Below are 24,654 nucleotides of genomic sequence, written 5' to 3' on the forward strand. Positions count from 1 at the left end.
TGGGGAGAAGGGCTAAAAGGATTGTGAAGAACAAGTGTGTAGCATGTGTGTCTACATGTTAGTTGCCTCATATATACATGTCTATATACATATGCATATACATATAATGGCTAAGAGGAAATCTTAAGCACTGCTGTTAACCAGACTATCATTTAAGCCTAATCTTATCTAGAAGATAAAACACATCATTCATTTTAAGATGAATAAACACACAATTAGCTATAAAGTGTCCTTTGAGGAATCTGAACCCAGGTCCCTCTCCCCACATTAGGTCCGGGACACTTTTCCAACTCACAATGACTGAGAAGGGTTGGTGCCTTTATGGGTGGAGGGGCCTGGAGACCGGGATCAGGGTGGGTGAGGAGGAGTCTGAAGTTGTGGGAAGAGGGAAGGCGGGGCGGAGAGGACAGGACACAGGTGCCTTTGGGGGAAGGGCCTACAGAAGTTTAGTTACCCCAAAATTCGAAAGAAGAGCTGCCCTCATGGAGATTACACTGCATAGAGTGTAGAGTCAGGTTTTTGCACCGCAAAGGAAGGGATGGGGGAAAGGCGGGGCCTGCGCAGCAGGGAGAGGGGAAGGGCAGGCGGAGAGGGTGGGGGGCGGGGAAGCGCTAGGAAAGAGGCCTCCTCTCCAGAACGCCTCACCCCGCCCTGGGGGGGTGGGGGAGGGGGGCGGGGGTTGCCTCGCTTCTCACAGAATGAAGTGGGAGGGAATTACTCTGCTACTCTGTCCCACCCCCACTCCAGCCTCAAAGCCCCAGGAACTCCCCTCAGAACCCAAGTCCCTAAACCTGGGTATCTTTATAGTCCACCTCCATCCCGGGAAAAAATACAGCCTCACCCTCTTCGTGTGACACCTGCTGCCTCACCTCCACCAGAGACCCCGCCCTCCTGGTGTCCACGTGACCAGATTCCGCCTCCGAGGAAGCAGCCAATCAGAGGACGGTATCGAGCACGTGGCCTGGGGCAGCCCCGGCCTGGGAAAGCTCGAGCGCACCAGTGAGGGGTGGCAGCCACGAAGTCGGGGCACCTCTGGTTGGCCTTGAGTGAAGGATTAGGGGCCCCTAGCTTTCGCAGGTGGTATTGCCTCTACAAGGTGTGGAAGAAACCCAGCCCTGGATCTTCATGACGATCCCCATTTCACCATGAAGTGGATAACATGTGGGGAAATGGTCAATGAAAAAAAACTATAAACCTGTCGAGGACAGAGGCTCTCATTTTTAAATTTTGGTATTTCCAGCCTCTGCAATTTTGGTTGGTCTGAAAACAAGATGTTTGTGATTCACACCATCTCTGCAGCTGGAAGGATCCGTAGAGTGGAACTAGTCCAACCCCTTGATTTTACAGATGATGAAACAGGTCCAGGGACGCTGCTAGTAATTGTCAGGGAGAGATTTGAACCCAAGTTCTTTGAGGCTGCTAGGGCTCTTTCCACTAATGGTACCAAGCCGACTCCCTAATACAATTACCCCTATAACATAACAATGGAGCCAGAAAGCTGTGGCTGTTATTTCCCGATCCCTGAAAAGAGGTTCCTCATTCCTCTAAATATTATGAAGCCCTTCTGATCTAGGAATCTATTTACTAGGTTCCTATTACTATTTAACTATTTGCCACCTGCCTACTTTTCCGCCCAACTACCCAGGTGGGTAGGAAGGAGATGCTCCGGGCTTAACAATGACTCCATTCAAAAGGGTTGGGTTCCAGGCTCAGCCTTCCCTCTCTGTTATCTTTGTAGGGAATACCTCTCTACCCTGGATCATAGAACCATCTGAGAAAAAAATGCCTCTGCCTTCTGTTACCATCAGGTACTAATACTGGTACAAGATTCCTGCTCCAGGACCTCCTCTTCCCTTCTCTCTCACTAGGGACTCCAAGACTGATACTTTTTCGGAACTAGATTGGAAGGCTGCATAGCACAATAGAAAGAGAATTACCTTTGTAATACCTGGGTTTGTAATATCTCTATGAGGCTTTTGCTGCATATATGATCTTGATCAAATCTCTCTCTTTTTAAGAAAATTTTGTTTTCAATCTTAAATATTCTCTCTTCCCCATTCCTTCCCCACCTATTGAGAAGGCAAAAAAAAAACAACAAACAACAATTACAAATATGAAGTCATTCAAAATAAATTTCCACATTGGTCATGTTGGGGGGGAGGCAAAAAAAGAGAAAAAACATGCTTCAATTTGCGTTCTGAATCTATTAGCTCTCTCTGGAGATGGATAGCATTTTTTAACATGAGTCCTTTGGAATTGTGATGTGTAGTTGTGTTGATCAGTTACTATTTCTTTGACTGTTGATTATATTTACAATATTGCTTTTATTATGTAAATTGTTCTCCTGTTTCTGCTCACTTGGCTTTGCATCAATTTATTGTATTATTGGGTTCTCTAAAACCATTCTTTTTATCATTTCTTACAGCACAATAATATTCCAACACAATCATATACCATAATTTGTTTAGCCATTTTTCAGTTAATAAGGCATTCCCTTAGTTTCTCATTCTTTGCCACTATGATGAGAAATGCTTTAAATATTCTTGTACAAATGGAACCTTTTCATTTTTTTTTTGTTCTATTTGGGGTATGAACCTAGTAACGGTATCTCACTGGGTCAAAGGGTATGCACAGTTTAATAGCTTTTGGGGGCATAGTTCCAAACTGCTTTCCAGAATGGCCAGACCAGTTAGTTCACAATTCCACCAACAGTGCATTAATGTACCTGTTTTCCCACTGCCCCTCAAACATTTGTCATTTTCCTTTTTTGTCAATTTTGCCAATCTGATGGGTAAAAGGTAGTACCTCCAAGTTTGTTTTGATTTAGAATGTTTTTTCATGTGGCTATTGATAGCTAAAATTTTTTATCTGAAAATTACCTGTTCATATCTTTTGACCATTTGTCAATTGGGGAATTGCTCTTATTCTTATAGATTTCAATCAGTTCCCCATCTGTCTTAGAAATAAGGCCTTTAGGGTTGGCTAGGTGGCACAGTGAGTAAGAGTGCCAGCCCTGGAGTCCAGAGAACCCAGGATCGGTTCTGGCCTCAGATACTTAATACACAAAACAACTGGCCGTGTAACCTTGGGCAAGTTACTTAACCCCAATTGCTTTAAAAAAAAAAAAAAGAAATGAGGCCTTTATCAGAGAAACTTGCTGTAAAGATTTTTTCCTCAGTTTCCTGCTTCTCTACTAATTTTAGTTCCATGTACAAAAACTTTTCAATTTTATGCCATCAAAATTTTCTTGGGAACTTCTCTTTATTTCTTGTTTGGACATGAACTCTTTCCTTATCCATAGATTTGACTGGTGATTTCTTCCAGGCTCCTCTAATTGTTTATGATGTTATCCTATATATCTAAATCATAGTACAGAATTGTCTTAATGTGTTATAATATAACCTAAAGTCTTGAACCCAGTTCAATTCAACTATTTTCTGGTCTTAAATCTTTCACTCCATTGTCCTCTCTGAAACTAATACTTTGTCAGACCTCAACTTTGAGATCTCTTCCAGCTCTGACTCTATGATGCTATCACGTATTTTCTCTTGAACCTGAGTGTTGCTAAATGTTACTAAAGAAAGCCACACTTCTGTGAATGAATCCACTACCCATGTGTGTTATCTAATCTCAGCAGAACTCTACTGGGTATGGAGACTCTTTTATTCTTTCTTGGATTGCCAAAGAAAATGTTGCAGAATTTTTCTTCTTTCCTCAAACTCCCATTTCTATCACCTCTTTATCACTCTCAACTGAGAACCTGGCTCCCAAACTTCCCTTTGGAAATTAAGACCATTTGCTATGCATCCCCTTCTCCCCCCCTCCCCCCACTCCACATCTGAAAGTCCTTTTATACCATTCTCCTTTATCATCTCCTTCCGCTTCAGTATCGGAGAAAGAGGTAGCCTTTTTTGCCAAAACCGACGATCCCAACCCTCTCTATTTCCTCTAACAAATTGCCCCTTTGATCATTCCCTCCCTCATCTTTAATCTCTACTTATCTACTGGGTTCTTCTTAGCTGTCCACCAATATGCCTAGTCTCTTCCAAATTCCTAGGAAAATTTTTCTGTGGTTTTCTCTGCAACTTTTACCGTTCATTGCCAACCACCCCTCCCTCCTTCTAGATATTTTTTCCTTAGACTCCACGAAGCTATTTTCTCCTAGATCTCCTTGTTGTCCAAGCATACTCCTCTTGGAGCTCATCTTCCAACCCCTTAGCAGGGTTGGTCCCTCAAGTTTCTATCCTAAACCTCTTCTCATCTTACAGTCTGGCAGAACAGAATAAACTTTGCTGTATAATGCTTCCTTTTTTGTTTGCTTCCGTAAAGTCTAGTCTCTATAGTTCTTTATACTTGTTAACAATGTACATAAGGATGTGTTTGCTATTCAGAAATTTCGTAACTGCAAATGCCAGCTTGCCTCTAAAATAATATTCCCCTAAGGGAAATAAGTTGATATTACTTGATAAAAATAATAATTCATGCATATTGGTAAAATGAGACCTTTTTCTCCTTAATACTAGAATTTGGGGGAAGTTTTCTCCAGTACCCTGTCTTGTCAGCTTTCATATAGAGAATCCAAGGAGAATACTGTAAATCTTTAAAGAAGAGGCTCCTTTTCATCTTTGAAGAACAAGCCTCTGGGCTTTTGTGCTCCTAAGCCTTGGTCAAATTAGAAACAACAACAAATTTTTCAAGATACTTTGCTTACCAGGCACTGATACAATTTCACCGTTTTGATTTATTATCCTAAACTGTTAGGAAGGTCTCTCTGTTTTCAGAATTGTGACAATGCTTTAGTTAAGCCTAACTGAAGCAGTGTTTTTTAGGTGCTCTAGTTCTTAACAGATAACAGATTTTGCATACCAAGCAAAGATAATAGGATGGGCCCCTCTGATCTGAGCTGATCTAATAAGGGTGGTTTCACCATCTCATTAAACTAATCACTACCTAATATCCCCAGGAACTAGAAAACTGAAACCCAGGATTGTAGTTTTACTGGAAAGGAACCTCAGAAGCCATCTAATCTAAACTTCTCATTTGTAAATGAGGAACTGAGTCCCAAAAAGGTTATGTGATTTGTCCAAAGTCCCACAGGGAGTAAGGATCTGAAATGAGATGTCAAGTATGTATCAACCAGGATCCTGTCTGTATAAAAAGGTAAAACTTGTGAGCCATATGGGAAAAGTTATGAGATGCTAGTGGGCAATCCCAACCCAACTAGGTGATCTGAGAGAGCAGAACCTTTCTCTGCTCTCTGGTCATGCAACTCTCCTAGAAACCCATGAAGTTACTACCATACTCTTTCTTTACTATTTTATCCAACTATATTCCTTTCTCACTGTCTCATATGAGACTGCAAGTCTATTCAGATAACTGGTAAAGACTCAATTCAGGACACAGACCTTCCGTGCATCTCATTTTATATTAACTTGTTAAAAAAAAAAAAAGACCTGAATTGGCTACAAAGAATATATTTTACATCTTAAATTAGTAAGTTTTATGCATTTGACTTTTGTTTTTTCCCTTGGGTATGATAGTCTATGACAAATTACTCATTAAGAGGAAAATTATCATTAAAGGTAAAGACGAAAATCTGATAAAGTCTTTTCTTCACAATTTCTTTGAACCCCAAGAGTAACCTTGACTTATTTGGGAAAAGGAACAGGGCCCTAAAGCTTGTCCTCTCTCAGTAAGTTAATTAATCAGCTCATTAATTCAACACCTCTCTACAAATGACTACCCAAATCTATAGCTAACCCAATCTCCTTTCCTGAACTTCAGTTGCATATAACCAACTGCACACTGGGCATCTCCACTTGGATGCCCTACTGGCATCTTGTAGCAGCAACCATACTGGCATACCCAGGATGGCTGCTAGGACAGGTTCTTAGATCTGCTTTACCAGGAAAGATAGCTATTCAATGGGTCAACAATCTTTTTTAAATTACATTCATTAGTTCAGGGGAAAAATCAGCACCCTGAACTTCAGAGAAAATTCAAACCAAGAAAACAGAGAAAATACAAGCAGAGAAATAAAGACCAACAGACAGGGCTTTTAACTGTCTGAGAAATTAGCATAGATCGATAGACAGATCCAACTGTCTGACCAAGGCAATACATACATAGTTACCAGAGAGAGAAGCACCAACATCTGGGTTTTTGAAAATGTGTGGGGGTGCTCCTTAATGCCTACCCAGAGTCTCATCTGGCCATATCACACAAATACTCTTCCAATGAGTGAGCCCCAAAGCAAAACCTCACTCAGAGTATATATACCCTTCTTCAGATCCAGAAGACATCAAAACCCTTGTGACTCAGTGCCTAATTAGAAATTAGCAAAAAGTATGAAAATCTTCCCAAGCAAACCTCCCCTAAGCAAACTTCCTTTAATGGGCTCCATGTGAGGCCTATTAATGGGCTAGGAAGGTCTTAAATACCATTAACATTACACATCTCAAATTATTTCTTAGCATCTCTTACATCCATCCCCTTATCTCTGCTCATACAACTACTATCCTAGTTTATTCACTACTAATTAGGAGTGATAGGGAGATTTTAGTATGGCCTTGCTTGTGGTGGGTGGCTGGGGTTAAACTCAGTATATTCAAAAGAGAACTCATCTCCCCTAAACCCACCTCTTCTCCAAACATCCTGATTTCTGCTGAGAGAACTGACATCCTTCTAGTCCCAAGTTAATAATTTTTGAGTCATCTTCAACTCATTCTTCTCCCTCATCACTCCCTATATTTAATCCATTGCCAAATCTTGTTGATTTTGCCTTTTGCATGAGTGAAGAAGTATTTATTAAAGATGTATTATGAGCAAATCACTGAGGATACCAATAGAAAGACAGAGAGATAGTCCTCACTCTCAATCTCACTCTAAACTACCACTCAAGACTTAGGGAAGAAAACCACCAACTTTTGTGCTGCTCCAGGTGAGACTTCTGTTGTCCAGAACATAGCACAAATATCAGCAATTTTGTTGTCAGTTGATATTTATAATAAAGGCAAGAATGTTGGAGAGAGTATGTGATGGAACCAGGGACCTTGAGCAGTTAGTTCCTAGAAGTAAGGAATTCCAAAGACTTGACTTCATCTTAGACTTGGCCATTCTGATGGCCTTTGGTGACTACTTGACCTTTAGGTTTGATAGCTATGGATCCCAAACTGGAATCAGGGCCCTCAGCTAAGCAGTAGAATAGCTTTAACTCTCCCTGGCCAGATGTATAGAAGTGATGTTCAGTCTGAACAATATGTATTCTTCCTGAAGTTGAGTTTTCCTGAGTTGTTTGACCAATCTCTTTTGAGTGATCTTGGATCAAGTCTTATAGTGTTCCCAGATTTGATGCAATAGAGACATAATGGACACATAAAAATATTGACTTGAAAAGGAGGTCATAGGTGTGAAAAAATACCTTTGAAAACCCTAGTACACCACACAAATATTTGTACAGTATGATATATACAGTATTATTATTGTTCCAGGTTCCCAGATTTGGTGGCTACAGAAGAAATAAGACATGTCCCTTGTCTTCAAGAGTCTCCCCTCTTGAATTTTCATAGTTAATCCCTATCCAAAAGGCTGGTGCCACAGCTTTATATGCATTCCTCTCCTCTACCCAAAAGTACTGTTTTTTACCCAGAAACAGAAGACAGAAGAAAGAACATTTCTACCATATGCTCAAACAACCAGAAAACAGATGAGCTGATTATTTAAGCAAATAACAGTAGCCCAGCATCCATCCAAAAGCTTTGGCATCTCAGCTCAGCCAAAACATTCAGTTGTGCATTATAAGAATCCTGTACTGGATTTTCCACTTGCCTGTAAAATGCTTTATTTGGACAACCTAAATATACAGCAGATCTCCACTCAAGAGTACATTCTTTACCTGATTCTAGCTGTCCCATCCACAGGAAGAAACCATGAATGAGTTTAGTATTGCATATTGCTGCTACATGGATTTTTAAAAGTACACAGTCTATATAACAAAAGAAAAACAGACCATTTTAACATAAATAGAAATCTTAATCATAGTCCTACCTGGAAATAAGCCAGATTTATTTTTAGTAAAAGCAAGAAAAGAGATACAATACTGGGCTCTGTCTCTGGGAATTTTTACTGCCTAATGGTGAAGACCTCCCTGTTTCACTTCTTATGCTTGTGACCCTTTCCCCTCTGACATTTTACCAGGAAAAAATTCCTTGTAAAAACTAAGAAAATTCAGCATTTCCAGGGAATTACACAAGGGCAGTTAATCCACTAATGGAGGAGTTGTGAAATGTCTCTCCTGGCAAATTGTAGAGTAGGAATTATGGGTAAGATTCAGATAGGTCAAAAGGACAAGAACAGTCCATTCATTCAACAAATGTTTAAAGTGCCTACTCTGTGCAGATCGCTATATTTAGTGCTTGGAAAAGAGATAAAATTTAGAACGTGCTTAGGTATGTATTAAATCACCTATTTTGTGCAAATTCAGACAGGAACCAACATAAACAAAGTTAGGAATGAGCATGGCACATGGAACATATATGGGGACCATTCCTACTATGGTTGATGTGAAATATGAGCTCTTTGAGAGCAGGAACTGCTTTATTTTTTTGTCTTTGTACATCTAGCAGCTAGCACAATGCCTTACTGATTGCTGTTCAGTCATTTCAGTAGAGTTCAACTCTTTGAGACCCCATTTGGGGTTTTCTTGGCAAAGATACTGAAGTGGTTTACCATCTCCTTCTGCAGCTCCTTTTATAGATGAAGAACATCACAGGCATTTAATAAACACCGGATGAAATGAAGATGGGAAACAAGAGGAGATGAAATTGTAAGGAGTGTTTAACATGGTGTTGTAACACTTGCTGGCCAGGTTTTTCTTTTCCTAGCATTTCATTGTATTTTTCCAACCCTAACCCTAACCAAACCAAAGTGGAGGAGTATCTTTGGCATTGATACAACCTTAGGATAAAAAAAGCTGTTCTATAAGGACCTTGTCCACTATAGCAGAACATTTAAAACCAAGAGAGACTAAGCTGATGAGAGGCATCATGGATAAACTTAAAATGTGATTTCTTGAGGCCTGGTCTTTTCAGGAAGTATATAGAGGAAACTTCTGAGAAATCCATAGTGAGCTACAGCTTCCAGTTTGCCCTAGCATCCATCAGGGAGCAACAACTGCCTCTGTAGGAGTCAAATATAACTGCCACTCAGGACAAAAAACCCACTTCATGACTGATTTGGGGAGGGGAGAAAATGATGGTTTTCCTCTGCCAACATCTCCAGAGAGCATTTGTTCCCTTGGCAAAAAGCGAAGTTTGTGAACTGAATTGGGAGTTCAGACCTGCTGGAAGCAGCAGGCTGCCAGCTGCTTGGAAAGTTTATTTATATTGTATCTTTTAAATTCTGATTTCATGCAGAAAATGTATTTTAAACTATAATGCAAGTGTTTTTTTTCCTTTTAGAGAAGTTGAGAAAGAGCTAAGTACCTTAATGGGAAATGAAGCATGAGCTGTATTCAGAAATTTTCCCAGAGGGCAAGCAAAACAATGTGATAAATTTGTCAATTATCATATGAAAATACTATAAATCCTAGGCCAAATTTAATGGATCCTGGGTCAGGACCCTAGGAAGAAGGGATCCAGAAGGACTTCTGGGTAATTATACCATCTATCTCCCCTTGTCCCTCTATGTAAGGGGTAGAAGCTTTCAAATATAGAAAATTTCATGTTCTCCCTGTAGCAATGAGATTAATTCTTTACACACAGAAGGGCTACTTAACCCTTGTTAAGTAGATCCCTTAACATTCCTGTCTACCAGGGCTCCTTAACCATTTTTATGTTGTGGACCCTTTTGACTGTCTGGTTAAGCCTAATCGATCCCTTCTCAGGATAAAGATTATCCACATTCATAATAGTAGGAAATGTCCAATTTTGGTTAAAAAACATGAATATTAGGGGCGGCCAGGTGGCTCAGCGAGTAAGAGCACCGGCTCCAGTGTCAGGATGACCTGGATCAAATCCGGGCTCAGATATTCAGCACCACACCCAGAAATAACTGGCCGTGTAAACTTGAGCAAGTTACTTAACCCAGATTGCTTAAAAAATAAAAAAAAAATAAAAAACATGAATATTTTTCCATCCAAGTTCATAGATCCCCCTGAAATCTATCCCTGGATCCTGAACATTTAGCACATAAGAGCTTCTAGGCTAGGTTATCTGTTGGGACTTTGTATTTAGGTTATGATTTTTTTCTTCAATAAACTTAGAGCACTTAAGACTTTTTTCTTTATAATTATGTTACTATTTCCTTCTATTTGAGAGATGATTAAAACAAGATAGCAGCGTTTTCCACACCAGGCAGATCTAATATTAACTGACAAGAAGCCATGGAGATTGGAATGGAACTTGTTTAATCAACACTGAATACTGCTTTTTTTGGGTGGGGCCGGGGTGGGAGGCAATCAAGGTTAAATGACTTGACCCAGGATCATACAACTATTAAGTATCTCAGGCTGGATTTGAATTGAGGTCCTGCTGCCTCCTCATCAGTACTCTATCCAATGCACCACCTAGCTGTCCCAGAATACTACCTTAGTATTCTAAGCTCTCAGCCTTCACTTGAACTTCATTAACTTCATACCTGAACAGTGTTTGGATCTGGGAATATCTGATTGTGTGCTCACTGGGAGATATTAAGAAAGTAGGCTTCTATTTATTATTGAAGAAGAAGAAAAATATTTTGAAAGCTCAGGTACAATTTTTTTCCTTTTACTCCTTGGTAAATCTTTACTATTCTGAGGCTAACAGATCATTTGGGAGTAAGCAGGGGTGAGGAAGGGAGGAAGCATAGAACGATAATGCCTGGTATAATTAAATTTCTATCGTCATCCTAAGTATGTCACCCTTGACATCCTCAGAGGTAAGAACCCCTCCCCCATATCCAATCTGTTGCTGAGTCCTGTCAATTCTGCCTTCACATCTCCTCTCATATATGTCCCCTTCTTTTCTCTGGCACTGCTCACTATCTTGGTGCAGGCCTCTGTCACCTCATTGGTGACAAAGTCACTTGGTCTACTGCAACACCTGGTGGTTGGTTTCCCTACACCAAATCTTTTCCCATTTTGGTCCATCAAAATATTATCAAAATGATCTTTGTAAAGCATTAGCCTGACCATGTCATCCCGCATTCAGTAAACTCCAGTGACTTCTCATTATCTCCAGAATGAAATATAGACTCATCTGACTTTTAAAGTCCTTCATAACCTGGCCAGCCCTTCCTACCTTTCCAGTCTTCTAATGCTTTACTTCCCCCTGTGTATTCTATTATAATCCAGCTGATATGGCCTCCCTGCTGTTCCTCACATAAAAACAATCCATCTCCAGACTCCATGAATTTTCACTGGCTGTCCCTCCCCCTCCCCATGCCTAGATTTCTTTCCCTCCTTGTCTCTGCCTTCTGGATTTCCTACTTTCCTGGATTGTCCTAGCTCCAATCTCAGCTAACATCCTACTTTCTTCAAGAAGCTTTTTCTAATTGCCTTTGGTGCTAGTACCTTATTTCTGTAGTTATCTCCAATTTATCTTGTTATTTAGCTTGTTGGTATTTAGTTGTTTACATCTTGTCTCTCCCATTGCAATGTAGGCCTCTTAAGGGCAAGGGACCATTGTTACCTTTCTTTAGGTGGCCCAGTGGATGGAGTGTCAGACCTGGAGTCAAGAAGTACTGAGTTCAAATGTGGCCTCAGACATTTACTAGCTGTGTGACTGGGCAAAGCACTTAACCCTGTTCGCTTCAGTTTCCTCATCTGTAAAAGACCTAGAGAAGGAAATGGCAACCCACTCCAATATCTTTGCCAAGAAAACCCCAAATGGAGTCATAAAGAGCTGGATACGCTGAAAGGACTGAATGACAACATAGCCCCAGAACTTAGCACATAGTAGGTACTCATAAATGCTTGTTAACTTGACTCACCAGGGAATTTTGGTGATCCCTGACTTTTGGGGAGAGAGATTGGTTAATAATAGAAACTCACTGTTATATTGTAGCTTTAATCTTTTAAGAACTACCCATCTCAACATTTCTTCTGGCTCCCTTGGAACTGTTTCTAAAATTAGCCTCCCTGCCTGTGTTAGAGCTTGACTTTAAAAATGCAAATTTTTCCTACATTCTTTAATATTTAAGTGAATGGAACTTGGACATTACACTAATTAGATATTACTCTTAATTTCATTTCCTCCATACAACATGGATTTATATAAAAGATGTCCTTCTCAGGACAGCTGTCTTCAAGAAAGTTACCTTGCCTAGAGGAGAAATGAAAACAGAAGGAAAACAGGGCAAAGAAAGCCATCTTTCATTCCAACAATCAGTATTGTGCAGTCACAACTCATTCGGTATCTAAGCAACAAGGAGCTGACCACAGAGCATTTGTCTTTCCAGGCTTAATAGTCTCAAGCAGAGGAAATAGCAGCTACTCCAGCTGTTCACCTTACTTCCTTGGGAGATGACGCAAAGTGCTTTAGTTGGATCTTGGGTAAGAGCCTATCTACAACCAATTAGCTGCATAATTGCCCTAGGCCTTAATTCTGTGACTTTTACTAATTGATTACCTGGAACTTGAGAGAGCCAACGGAATTAAATATAAATAAAACCTAAAGATTAGAGGTCCCTGGAACAAAGCTTTAACTAGACATTCTAATACCCCAAGCCAATCCCCCAAATGTACTCTGGGGTGAGCAGAATTATAGGAGGTCTCAAAACAGCTTTTCAAAATAAATTTAGGTAATAGAACTTTTGTCAGAGAAAACTTGTACTTCAGGACAGACTCGAGATCCTAGGAAATGCTGTAGCTATTAGGGAAGTTATCCAAGGAGGAGAGTAATACATGGAGAGGAAGAATCAAATGATTTCTTCATAATTATAATTCCTTCTAACTAGTTGCTAAGTTCAGTTTCCAATTTCAGAAGCACAAGTGTTTTCAGCACCCTCTACATATTAGCATTCTGAGTCAAAGACCCTGTCGCCCTAATAATTACAAGTCTAAATATAGAATTTAGAGTTTGGAGGGGACTTTAGAAGTCATCTATTCCAATCTACCTTTATCTAAAAATGAGGAAACTGGAACCCAGAGAAGGGAAATAGTTTGCCCAAAATTTCACAGGTTATATATGCCTTTGTCTAGGGTGTGGGCTTGTAATTAGATTAAAAATGAACATCCAACAAAAAACTAGCCGTCTGACCTTGGGCAAGTCACTTAATCCAAATTGCCCTCCAAAGAGCAAAATAAAATAAAATTAAAAAAAAAAATGAACATCTGATAGTCTACTAATTTTCCCCTGCCCACCCACAACCCAGGTTTCTTCTAAATGGAACTACCTCCCTTATTTGCTGAGGCAGGGCACTCTCTGGGTGTTGAGTATCACATATCCTGCCAGACATGATTGAGGGTACAGGTGGTTGTGTTAGACTGCTCTTTCTTTTTTTTTTTAATTCTTCCTTACCAAAGATGGTTTTACTAGGTAGAGGAGAGCAGAGAGACATATTCAGTGATGAAGGCAAAGAAAAATAAAATATAGTTATAATTTTTTTCAAGTCACTTCCACCTGTCTCCTATCCAGTTCAGCCTTTGTTGATACTGCCAATGAGGCTTCTGTTCTCTATTCTGTTCTAGCTAGCCTGACTCCAATTTTCCTGTGTAGATACCAGCCAAGCTCACTCCTACTGGCTCCCTAACCTATTGGATAAGAGAATATTGTATCAACTTGTATCCTTTTAGCATACCCCAAATTCCCAGAGAAAAGTCATGCATTTCAATGAGTCCACCATGAGAAGAGCCATCAAGAAAAGAAGGGACTTATTTAATAAATACTAATGGATAGGATGCCTTAAACCATGAGCTACTGGGTCTTCTGTTGATGGGGGCAGGTATAACAAAATATAAACAGTATAAATCTTTAAAGAAAAGCTTATAAGGTTCTGTCCCCAAAATCATTTGTGGATGCCTACAGACAATCCTGGAAAACTCTTCCTTGCCAAATTGCCAGTTGCCTTTTTCTTTCCTTCCGGGGGTCTGGGGCCCAGGATTACCTTTCTTCTTCCAGGCAAAGGGCTACATCAGAAACAAATTAGGATCATAAGTGTTGTGTGACTGGGTTAAACCTAATGGTCCATTCAGCTCAGGATTTTGACATAATGTGGGTGGATACATTTGGTCTCTTTAATATTAATCTTATTAAAAGCTAAGGTAACATTTAAATCACAAATTTATCACAATCTTTTTTGCTTCGTTTGCCTATACTCATCTAACAAGTTTGCTCATGTCTTATATGATTTATCTGTCCTAGATGTCAGGGAGGCAGCATGGTATAGGAGAAACACTCCAGGCTCTGCAGGAGGCCCTAGGTCCCTAGCCGTGGGTGGGACCTTGATTGGGTCTCACTTTTCTCCTCTGAAAAAAGAAGGAGTTGGACCAGAGGGCCTCTACAGTCCATTTCAGCTCTAGGTCTATGACCCTAATGCTGTAACAGCTGACATTTACAAAGTACTTTACTCATCTTATACCATTTGAGCCTGCTAAGGATACCAGCTCTGATAATTGCCAGCTGTGTGATATTGTGCAAGGCATTTAAACTCTGTAGGCCTCAGTTTTTCATCTATAAAATGAGGGGATTGTGCTAAATCATCCCTTTCAGCTCTGTATCTATGACTATCAAAAACACAATGAGGCCTATACTATAGGTAATATTGTCACCATTTTGCAGATAAGAAAAAAATCCTAGAGAAAGAAATTAACTTTACTCAAGGTCACACAATTAGAAAGGGACAAAGTTGGAATTCAAACTCAGGTCTTCTGACACCAAAGTCGTGGTTCTTTCTACTGTACCACAGCTGTCTCCCTAACATCATTCATGATTCCATCCCCTACAGCCACACACACACAAGCACAAACACATGTGCACACACATATGCACATGTGCTTGTGCCCATGCACACACTTAGCATTTCAGCATTTACTGTGTAAATAAGGCTGTGCTTCTCTTATCCAGACTACTAATGAATTTATGGGTTTTGATTGTACCATCTCTTAGTCTCTGCCTTTCAAACTGGATTTGGGAGCTATTGGCTTTTGGGGTGGGGAGGGGAGAAAGGATGACTAAGGAGATATGAGAAACAATCCACCTAGGAGCTCATGAGCATACTGTATAGTAAGGCTCCAATCTCTTGGAATCCCTCAGTACAAATATGACTTCTTCAACAATAGTTTTAACCCCAAGGAAGGCTGAACCATCTTCTACAGTTCCACTACTGGTCTTCTGCAATTTTCCCAATCAGGGATGGGTACCTTACCCTATTATTCCCCACTGTCTTTGGGTTAGAGAAGTGGTTCCCCTTTCTCCCCTTGGTTCCCTTTGTTTTGTAAATCTGCACATGATTTAAGTTCTAATTACCCTAAAATAGTATCTCTGAATGTTTCCCCCTAAGAGCTGAGGTCAGAAACATTCCCGTAGAGGTTTGAACTCCAGAGACCTGAGTTCCTTTCAGAGATTTGCTTCCTCTCAGATGTGCTGCTGTGAGCTCTATTTGTGCAAAGGCACTGCCTACCCAGAAGCCTCTGTGGGTTGAGATTCCCCTAATGACAAGGCCCTGGGAAGCAGCCTTAAACTGATACCCTTAGGCATAGGTACCCAGGGACCAAGTCAAATTCATTACCTTTCCTACTACTTATTACAGCACAACACTGGTTTCTATGGCCACTACAGAGGCCAATTCAAGTGTGAACTTGCTCAGGATTACCGCCTGGCAGCCAAGCCTCAGCCTCCAGCAGTGTTCCTACAAAGAATTAAGGTAAGAATGGAGGGGAGGGCACCACTGACTGTAGGCCAGGGAAAGGCAGAGGAACCAAAATGGGTTATCCAAACCTTTTGTCTCACTTTTCTTTTGCCTATCAAAACTCTTTTTGTTCTTGATGCTGCCCTCTCACAGCAGGTTCAGAAGTTCAGAGAGGACAGTCATTTGCCCATAGGTAGACTTCTTGGCTCTCCCCCAGAATGCACTACCCCAGATCTTGAGGCAGCCTTCATGTTCCAAGGCAAGATTAAAAACAAAGAAACAAAAACAAACTAAAAATGTCCATGAGAACGGGAATTGTTCTGTAGTTAGAAAAATAACGGAAAAGGTCATTGAAACATTAAAACACACACACACAAAAGAGAACAACCGGAGGGCTGGAGGGAGGGACAAACAGGAGAGTTTGGAAACAAACATTGTATTGCTTTTTTTTTTTTATTGAAGCCAGCTGTCATAAAGATTCATATACAATACTATTTCTCTTATTTATATATGGAATGCTCATTTTAATTTGTGTGTCAAATACAGAATAACAAAGTTTTTTTGTTTTGGTTTGTTTTGGTTTAAAAAGAACAACACTGAATTTGAAGTTAGGAGACCTGGGTTCCATTCTTGATTTTGCTGGTTCCTACCTCTGTGACCTTGACCAAGTGATTTCCCGTCTCTGGGCCATAGCTCTGTCATCTGTAAGATGAGAAGGTTGTTGACCGTGTTATCTTAAAGGTGTCTTTCAGTTCTAGGTCCTATGAGCAGTTGTCTTGGTCTGGGGGAGAAGCTGAGCTTCATACAAGAATGTAAGCCCAGGTAACTGGGAGTTCAGGGAATGGGAAAGGGATACAGGATCTGGTGTAATGAGCCCTGGGGCTTGAATCCCAGGTCTGCTGAAACCTGTGAAGTCACTTCTCCTACCTGGGCCTTAGTTTTCTTGTAAAATGAAGAAGATAAGGCAGCTAGGTGGTCCAGTGAATAGAGCACAGCCCTGGAGTCAGATCTGGCCTCAGACACTTAACACAAAAAAACTAGCTGTGTGACCTCGGGCAAGTCACTTAACCCCAATTGCCCTCCCAAAAAAGGCAACAAAAAATGAAGAAGATAGACTAAAGTACTTACCATCTCTAAGTATTTTTCTAAAAGTCCTTAGGAGATTAGGAAGTTAGCCTTGAATTCTATTTTCCAAAAGGAAGCCAGGTCATGGCATTTTTTCAAATCAAATGGACTCCTGTGTATCTACTTACATTAGCTGTCTTTTCTTCTTCCTATATGGTGTGAAAAGTTCAGTTTCTCCATCCAAATCAGTCAATACTCATTGCTAGCTACACAACCAAATGCTCAACAAAAGTCTTCTGATGGTAGTACTAATTTCCTCAAGTAGAGATGCCCAGGGCAGATAGCTGAAGCATCATTGGAAGATGGGCTGGCCCTGAGGAAGGAGAAGAGTAAATCTTACTAGGGCCATGTCCTCAATTAGGCCCCCAGTTTGCACAACCTGACTGAGCCTCCCCCTTCCAGAACTAGTCAGGTGGCATGGATGGACCAGTTCTTCAGTCACTAGTCAACTGTATTCAGTCACTGAACTGAACAGCACATTCCTGGTAGACAAATGCACCAGGTACTGTGTATTTACCAAAAAGCAGGTTTTGGTTTCATTTAGGCTGCCTAAGTAGTGGTAGGAAGAAAGCTAAGACTTCTTGGGCTGTCCAAGAGCTCTAGCTTTCTTGTCTCAGATCTCATTCTTCACAAATCGGACCATTTGAGGACCCATTTTATTTTACTTCTTTGGCCTCCTCTGATTCTAAAAGATAAACTACAGATCATTGTCAGACTTTGCCCCAGATTTACCTAGATAACTAAGATCCCATTGGGTAGATCTCTCCCAGTCCTCAATTTTTCTCTGAGACATAATGTATTGAGCCAATAGCAGTACTAATAACTGACATTTATATATCACTTTAAGGTTTGCAAAGTGCTTTACTTTAGGGTATCCCTGTACTAAAGCTTAAAACTGCACAAAGACTTTTGGGACAACCCCATATTATTCACTCCTCATAACAACTCTTCAAGGCAAAGGTTACAGATATTATTCTCATATTACATATAAGAAAGCTGAGGCTTAGATAGGTGAAGTCATGTGTCCTGGGTCCTAGAGGTAGGTGGTTTTTTTGAAGTGAGATTTGAGTACAAGTTTTAATTCTAAGTTTTATACCATTATATGCCATATACCATAATATTTTCCCTAGTACACATTCTTCCCAGTCTAGAACAAATGTAATAATCTCAGAAGACAGCTCTAGGAAATGCTTCCATGTTCCCAATTTTCTCAACAAGCCTTAAAAGACTGGTCATCTCAGCTAACAGTGCCCTATTACTCAAATAGCCTCCATACTCAGGGCAAATAATTTGTCAGAAAGCCAATAGCAAAAGGGTTTCAGCTCTTGGAATTATTAGCAAAGCTTTTAGTAAGAGCTGGTTTGTGACCATTTTCCAAAGAACTGATGGTGGAACTGAAGCAGTCTGAGAAAACAATGGAGTTATTTCTCTGGATACTTTTCCCTAGATGTACCAGCCCAGAGCAGAAGCTTATTTATACAAGGTGAGGGAGGTCATAAAGGAGCCCATGTCCAAAAGTGCAACTCCCAACTTAAAACACCCTTCAGGACTAGGGAAAAGACTCTATACTGAAACTGAAACATAAATTTGAAACCACTGAAAAATAAAAGGGCTAATATGGTGAGTCCTTAATTAATCTATGTAATAATAATAGCTAATATATGTATGGTGAGTTTAAGTTGACAAAGCAGCTTACATATATCATTTCATTGGATCCTCAAAACAATCCTGTCAGGTCAGTACTGTTGTACCATAATGCCCCTGAAGACTGCTTGGGTATTGGGTTTCTTTCTTTTTTTTTTTTTTTAAAGCAATTGGGGTTAAGTAACTTGCTCAAGGTTACACAGCCAGTTATTTCTGGGTGTGGTGCTAAGTATCTGAGCTCGGATTGGATCCCCAGGTCTTCCTCACACTGGGGCTTGTGCTTTTAATCGATGTGCTACCTGGCCACCCCATGGGTATTGGGTTTCTAATGACAAATTTAATATTCTGAATAGATGAAGATTAGCAAAAAAGCAAATCCTTTTTGCTTTAATTCTTATAATTCCTACTTTAAAACCTTTCTAAAATGTCTAAATTCACTTATCTGGTTTAGCAAGTAAAATGGTGAACACCATTGCAGCATTTTTTTTTTTGATGATTCAAATGATATAGATTCCCAAGGATCATCATTAATGGTATACAATTCTATAATTGTAAATGCAGAAAGTGATGGGCATTGTGATGACTCAGCTTTTACCACTGACCATTCCTTTTTCTTTTTTTTTTTTTGAGGGGAGCAAGGCAAGGCAATTGGGGTTGTGACTTTCTCAAGGTCACACAGCTAGTAAGTGTCAAGTGTCTGAGGCTGGATTTGAACTTAGGTCCTCCTGACTCCAGGGCCAGTACTCTATTCAGTGCACCACCTAGCTACCCCTACTATTTTTTCTCTTGTAAGTAAGACTATGCATAAAGCTCTGTGATTTCATCAGTCAGTACTCCTTTCACCCATTGTTGTAGATCACAACACCTCAAAAACTCCATCACTTGGGAGGCTTTCAGTTGATAAGCCTCTCCAAACTTAGGTAGGCTCATACTCAGATGACAAATACACAGTTCATTCTTAGGTCTATATTAGAAGTGTTTAGCATGGGGGCAGCCAGGTAGCACAGCGAGTAAGAGCACCGGCTCCAGTGTTGAGAAGACCTGGAGATCAAATCCCGGGCTCAGACACTTAGCACCCACCCAGAAACACCTGGCCGTGTAACCTTGAGAAAGTTACTTAAAAAAAAAGAAGTGTTTAGCATGGCATGGGTTTTACCAGAGCTTGCACTCAGCTTGTAGAGCCTTCAAGAATCTAGAGTCACCTTCCTGCTACAATGAGGCTTTGGAGAAGGGCTTTAATCATACTTAATGTATGTTTGCTATATAAAGGGAGGTAGGAATAGAAGACTGTCTCTGCCTGGGCTGTGCAGGGTTGCTCAACAAGCATTTATTAAGTACTTACTGTTAGCCACTGAGGTAGTTGCTAGCTACAAAGGCAAAAATGAAAGTGTCTGCCCTCAAGAGCTTACATTCTAATGGCAACTCGCATAAATAAGTATATACAAAATAAATGCAAGGAAATTTTGTGAGGAAAGGAACTAGCAACTTGAGAGAAAAAAGAAAGTCTCTTGTAGATGGTGGCACATGCACTAAGCTCTGAAGGAAACAGGAATACATGGCAGAAATGGGAGATAGCCATTGCAAAGGCATGGGGAAACAAGAGTGGCCTGTGAGAGAAGCCACAAGAAGGCCAATTTGGATAGGCCATAAAGTACATGGAGGAGTGAGATATATAGATCTATCAATCTATCTACAAAATAAGTATGGAAAGGTAAGTGGAAGCCATGTTGTGAAGGGCTTTCAATGCCACATGAAGGAAGTTTGTATTTGATCCTAAAGGGTACTAAGGAGCCTCTGTAGTTCACTGATCCAGGGAGTGAAACATTCTATCACTTTGCCAGTTGTGTGGAGGATAGATTAGGGAAGGGAAAGACTGAAAGCAAGGAGACTCAGTAGGGTCAGGCTCTTACTGTAATCCAGGTGTGGTGATGAGGGAATGAAGTAGGATGGTGCTGAGTGGAAAGGAGACCTATGTAAGAGATGTGGAGACAGAATCTACAAAATTTGGCAACTGGTTGGATATATTAGGTGAGAGAAAGTGGGTGACCCCAAAGCCAAATGAGTGAATGGGCTGTTCCAAAGAAAAGATGGTGAGTTGTGCTTTATATGTGTTAAATTTGTGACATCTATGAGACATTCAGTTCAAAATATCCAGTAGGCAGTCTTGGTGGTGTAGGACTGGAGTTCAGGAGAGACTGGGACAGGATATATAGACCAAGGAGTTACCTATGGAGAGATGACTGGACCCGGGTGAACTTATGAGGTCCCAAAGTGAGTGTATAGAGAGAAGGGGGCCCAAAGCCTTGGTCCATACCCACTGGACTTAAGGGAATAATATATAGATGATGCAGGTCTTGATCAGCTTACACAGACCCCAGAACTCTGCTCTAGATTTCCCAACTGAGTATGATTTGCAAATTTTTGAAAACCAATAGATTCCTTGAATAGTATGAGATGTGTGGAAGGACAGCAGGGGTAGCATATTAGTAGGTATCCTAAGAACAATCTCCATTTTCACTGAATTTAACAGCCCATTCCTAGTAGGAAAATATACTCAAGATCAAATTTGTTGAGTATAGATTTACAGCAAAGAAAGTTGGATATTCCAAATTTCTAACCAGTAGTATTATGGGATATTTCTAACAGGCCTGATGAGCTGCCCTTCTCTATTCAAGCGATATTTTTGCATAATACCTGTGAGAGAACACGAGTATTGTACCAAACAAGCAGTATGATGAGGTAAACAATGCCCTGGGTTGCAATTTAGGAGACGTAGGTTCTAGTTGCCCTCTGCCACACCATCCTCCCCTTCTCTGAGCTTTCCTGGCAGTTGATGAGGGTCCAAGGCTACAGAGTCACTGGTCACATTAGAGGGGGAAGGTGACTTCTAAATATTATAAAGAAGGGCAACCTCTACATCTCATTAGAAATGCCTCTAAGTGTATGAGTTCCTTCTAAAAGTATTCCTGAAGATGCTGATCTTTATTCCCGGTGTGTGGATTCTTATTAACCTCAATATCAGAGGGTAGCATTTCCCAAATTTATCCCAATGTGAAGAACCTACATGGTTTTGGAGTCCATAACAACTCTTTCCTCTTCATTTTCTTGTTGTTTGCCTCTTTCTGGTAGTTGACTGCAGAGAAAATCCCATTTTTCTGAAAACTTTGGGATAGTTAGGTGTTCTTGTATGATGGTGCCATAAAGTAGGGGAGATAATTATTCCCCCATCTCATTCCATTTTTTATTTTCTTTCAAGGAACCACCGGGACAACACTTATTCTCCAAACATGACAATCGTGGTATCTTTGATCCAGTGAGTGTTGGAGGAGGGTGGGAAAGGTAGCTCCTTAGTCCCTTCCACAGTTCTATACAGCTCCTGGTATCAGTCTGTCCACAGCAGGGTCTTAGAGGGACCATTAGGTGGGACCTTCCACTCTCCATTCCTTTGTTCTAAATCAGCCTTTCAGCTAATTAGGAGACTTGTCTTGGTAGTGGGATTTTAGAGGCACTGGAAAGGTTCTGGTGTCCTGACACTATAGTTCTCTGCCTGACACCTTAATAGGCTGACTTATTAAAAATGCAATTACTTTTGGAAGAGTTACACTTTAAGTGTTATCAATCATTTATGCCTTAGAATAAATCTAAGAGCAAAGTTTGAAAGGTGGAGAGGAAAACAGGAAGGCATTAAGGGATGAGAAAAGGAGAAGCCATAGATGGGAACATAGCAGATATATGGTTTTGCTAGGGATGGGATGTGCTTGTGTGTCCCTTGGGGCCAAGGCCGAGCTTTGCATCTGTTGGGCAGGCTAGGCTGAGCTGAGATCAGCAGGAACAGTAGAGGCAGAGAGAGATAAGGCCCCAGGGGAGTAGCCCTGGGCCTGGGATCAATGAGTTGTGACCCTCTCTTCTGTTATATAGGGAATAGGGAAACGGAAAGCTTGGGAGAAGCTCAAGAAGAGATGCAATGTTTTCAGCTGGCCTTCTGATGATGAAGCCCAGGGCCCCCTTGTTTCCAGTTACCAGAAAGACTACTACCAGAAGGAGTCAGGTGGACCAATTTTTCAGCCACTAGTTCACTATATTCAGTCTGGAGTCCCACAGTCCCTAGACTTGAAACGAATACCTAGCACCACCTACCAGCACACCTTCTGCCATCAACTTGTAAGCCAGATGCCAGATAAGAAGTTTAAAAAGGAGGTTTCTGAGACCAGGGAAAAACTGGGGATTTCTCAGATTTCTGAGTCTAAGGAAAGACTTGGAATTTCCCCTTGCCCTGCCCCAAGCGCTTCCTCCCAAGCTCTGCCAGAGCTCCCTGTTACAGTGAATCGTAAGAAACCAGAGCCCTTCCTGCACTTCACTATCTCTGACTGTTTATGCTGGCTTGAGCCATTAAAGAAAGTAGGTTAGTCCTCATCCTTTGCCAAAGCACCCAGCACGCCAGACTGTTTTTCCTCCTTTTTCAGCAGGATCCTTCAAAGGAACTAGGGATTTTTAGCCTGGAGAAGAAAAGACTTACTGCTATCTTCACATATTTTGAAGCCTGCCATGTGGAAACAGGATTAGACAGACCTTTGTTCTATCTGGCCCCAGGAGACAGAACTAGAACCAATGGGTGGCAGATTTCATCTTGCTATCAGGAAACCTTGGAATAATTAGAGCTATCCCAAAGTGGATTGGGCTGCCTCAGGAGGTGTAGTGGGTTTCCCATCACTAGGGATCTTCAAGCAGAGGCTGTTGCAGAAGTGAGTCCTGTTCAGCTATGGGTCCCCCCAAATCTAACATCCTTCAATACTTTGAGAAGCATGCCAGCAGCGGGGCCACAGCCTAGCAGGTCCAGCAGAAGCTCCCCCATACCCATTCTGGCCCTGAGTCATGCTGTGGGCAAGGTTCAGTTTTTGTGAGACACTCCTATTTGGAATGTCAAATCCCCACTTGACCTATGGAAGTAGGAGTTGGGTCCCAAGGGAAAGATTAAGCTACTTCTGGGGCAATACCTTTTACATGAGTCATTCTCATGATGGTAGGGCATGACTTAGGCAAGAAAGGGTACAACCAGAAACCTGCCCCCAAAGTAGGAGGCTGGAATGAATAAAGGAGTGTGAAGTGTTACAGACAGCAATATTCAGTGGGGCGGAAGTGGGCACTGCCAGAACCAGGTTAACACAGGACACCCAGCAGCACCAGCTCTGGTATTTGGTAGTTCTCATGGCTCTGTCCCTGCCTTCCACATGAAACAGCTGTAAGAAAAGCAAGACTTTCAAATCACATTCAGGAATAACTGAGATCAAGGGAAAGAAAGGAAAGATATCTCTTGGAAGAGGTCCCTTTTGTGGCTCAGACCTTTAACCTCTGCCCATTGAGATAAGATGGAGGATGAAAGCTTGACCTAGGGATCAAACACTAGGCTGTTGACATATGTAGTTCATAAACAGTCAGGCCAACGTAGGAAGACCATTGTATTTTCTAGGCAGAGGACTATGCTCTGTCTGGCACCCACAGTCTCCTTCCAAAACTCCCCCTCTCTAAAAGAGGGACCAAGGTCCAAAAATGAGAGGTCTCAAGATTGTCCAAAATCTGAAGGGCTGCCATACCACTCTAAGTTTGTATTGCAAAGAGCTTTTCTATCCTTTTACTCATGGATCCTCATGCTGTGCCTATGTGGTAGAAAAGGAAGTTATTTTTCCCATTTGACAGATAAGGAAACTGAGCATCTAAAAGGCTGGTAGTGCCCAGGTCTCATGCTTATTCTCCAGATAGCCTTTACAAATAAGGTGACATTATAATGAAAGAATATAACACAAGACCTACGTGTCAGAGAATACCTTTCTTCAGACAGAACAGAGATGGCTGCAGCAGTCTGACAAGCCATCATATGAGCCTCTTGCCACTGTTACTAAGAGGGAGCCTGGTCACTAGTCCTCTAGCCTGCCTGAGGAGAGTGAGTATGAAGCAAGAGGAAGATGTTTCACGCTCTCCATACAGGCCCCAGGACCTGAATCCTGAAGAAGCAGGAAACAGGTTTCTGGTTCTAGTTGTCCCCTTGCTTGGTCCTCGGGAAGA

The 24,654-nt window shown here is 41.1% G+C and overlaps 1 protein-coding gene across 1 annotated transcript; it reads left to right on the plus strand.

The window, feature by feature from the left end:
* The first annotated feature begins 296 nt into the window (after positions 1-296).
* Positions 297-24,422, plus strand: CIMIP7 (ciliary microtubule inner protein 7). Its single transcript, XM_069095383.1, has 4 exons — positions 297-353; positions 879-999; positions 15,671-15,840; positions 22,513-24,422. Exons 1-4 carry the CDS (start codon positions 297-299, stop codon positions 22,999-23,001), a joined length of 837 nt encoding a protein of 278 aa, XP_068951484.1. The 3' UTR covers positions 23,002-24,422.
* Positions 24,423-24,654: the final 232 nt, after the last annotated feature.

This window comes from Petaurus breviceps, unplaced genomic scaffold, assembly GCF_028583685.1.
Source record: "Petaurus breviceps papuanus isolate PSGF00001 unplaced genomic scaffold, PetGlider_PUasm1.0 227, whole genome shotgun sequence".
Classification (NCBI taxonomy): Eukaryota; Metazoa; Chordata; class Mammalia; order Diprotodontia; family Petauridae; genus Petaurus; species Petaurus breviceps.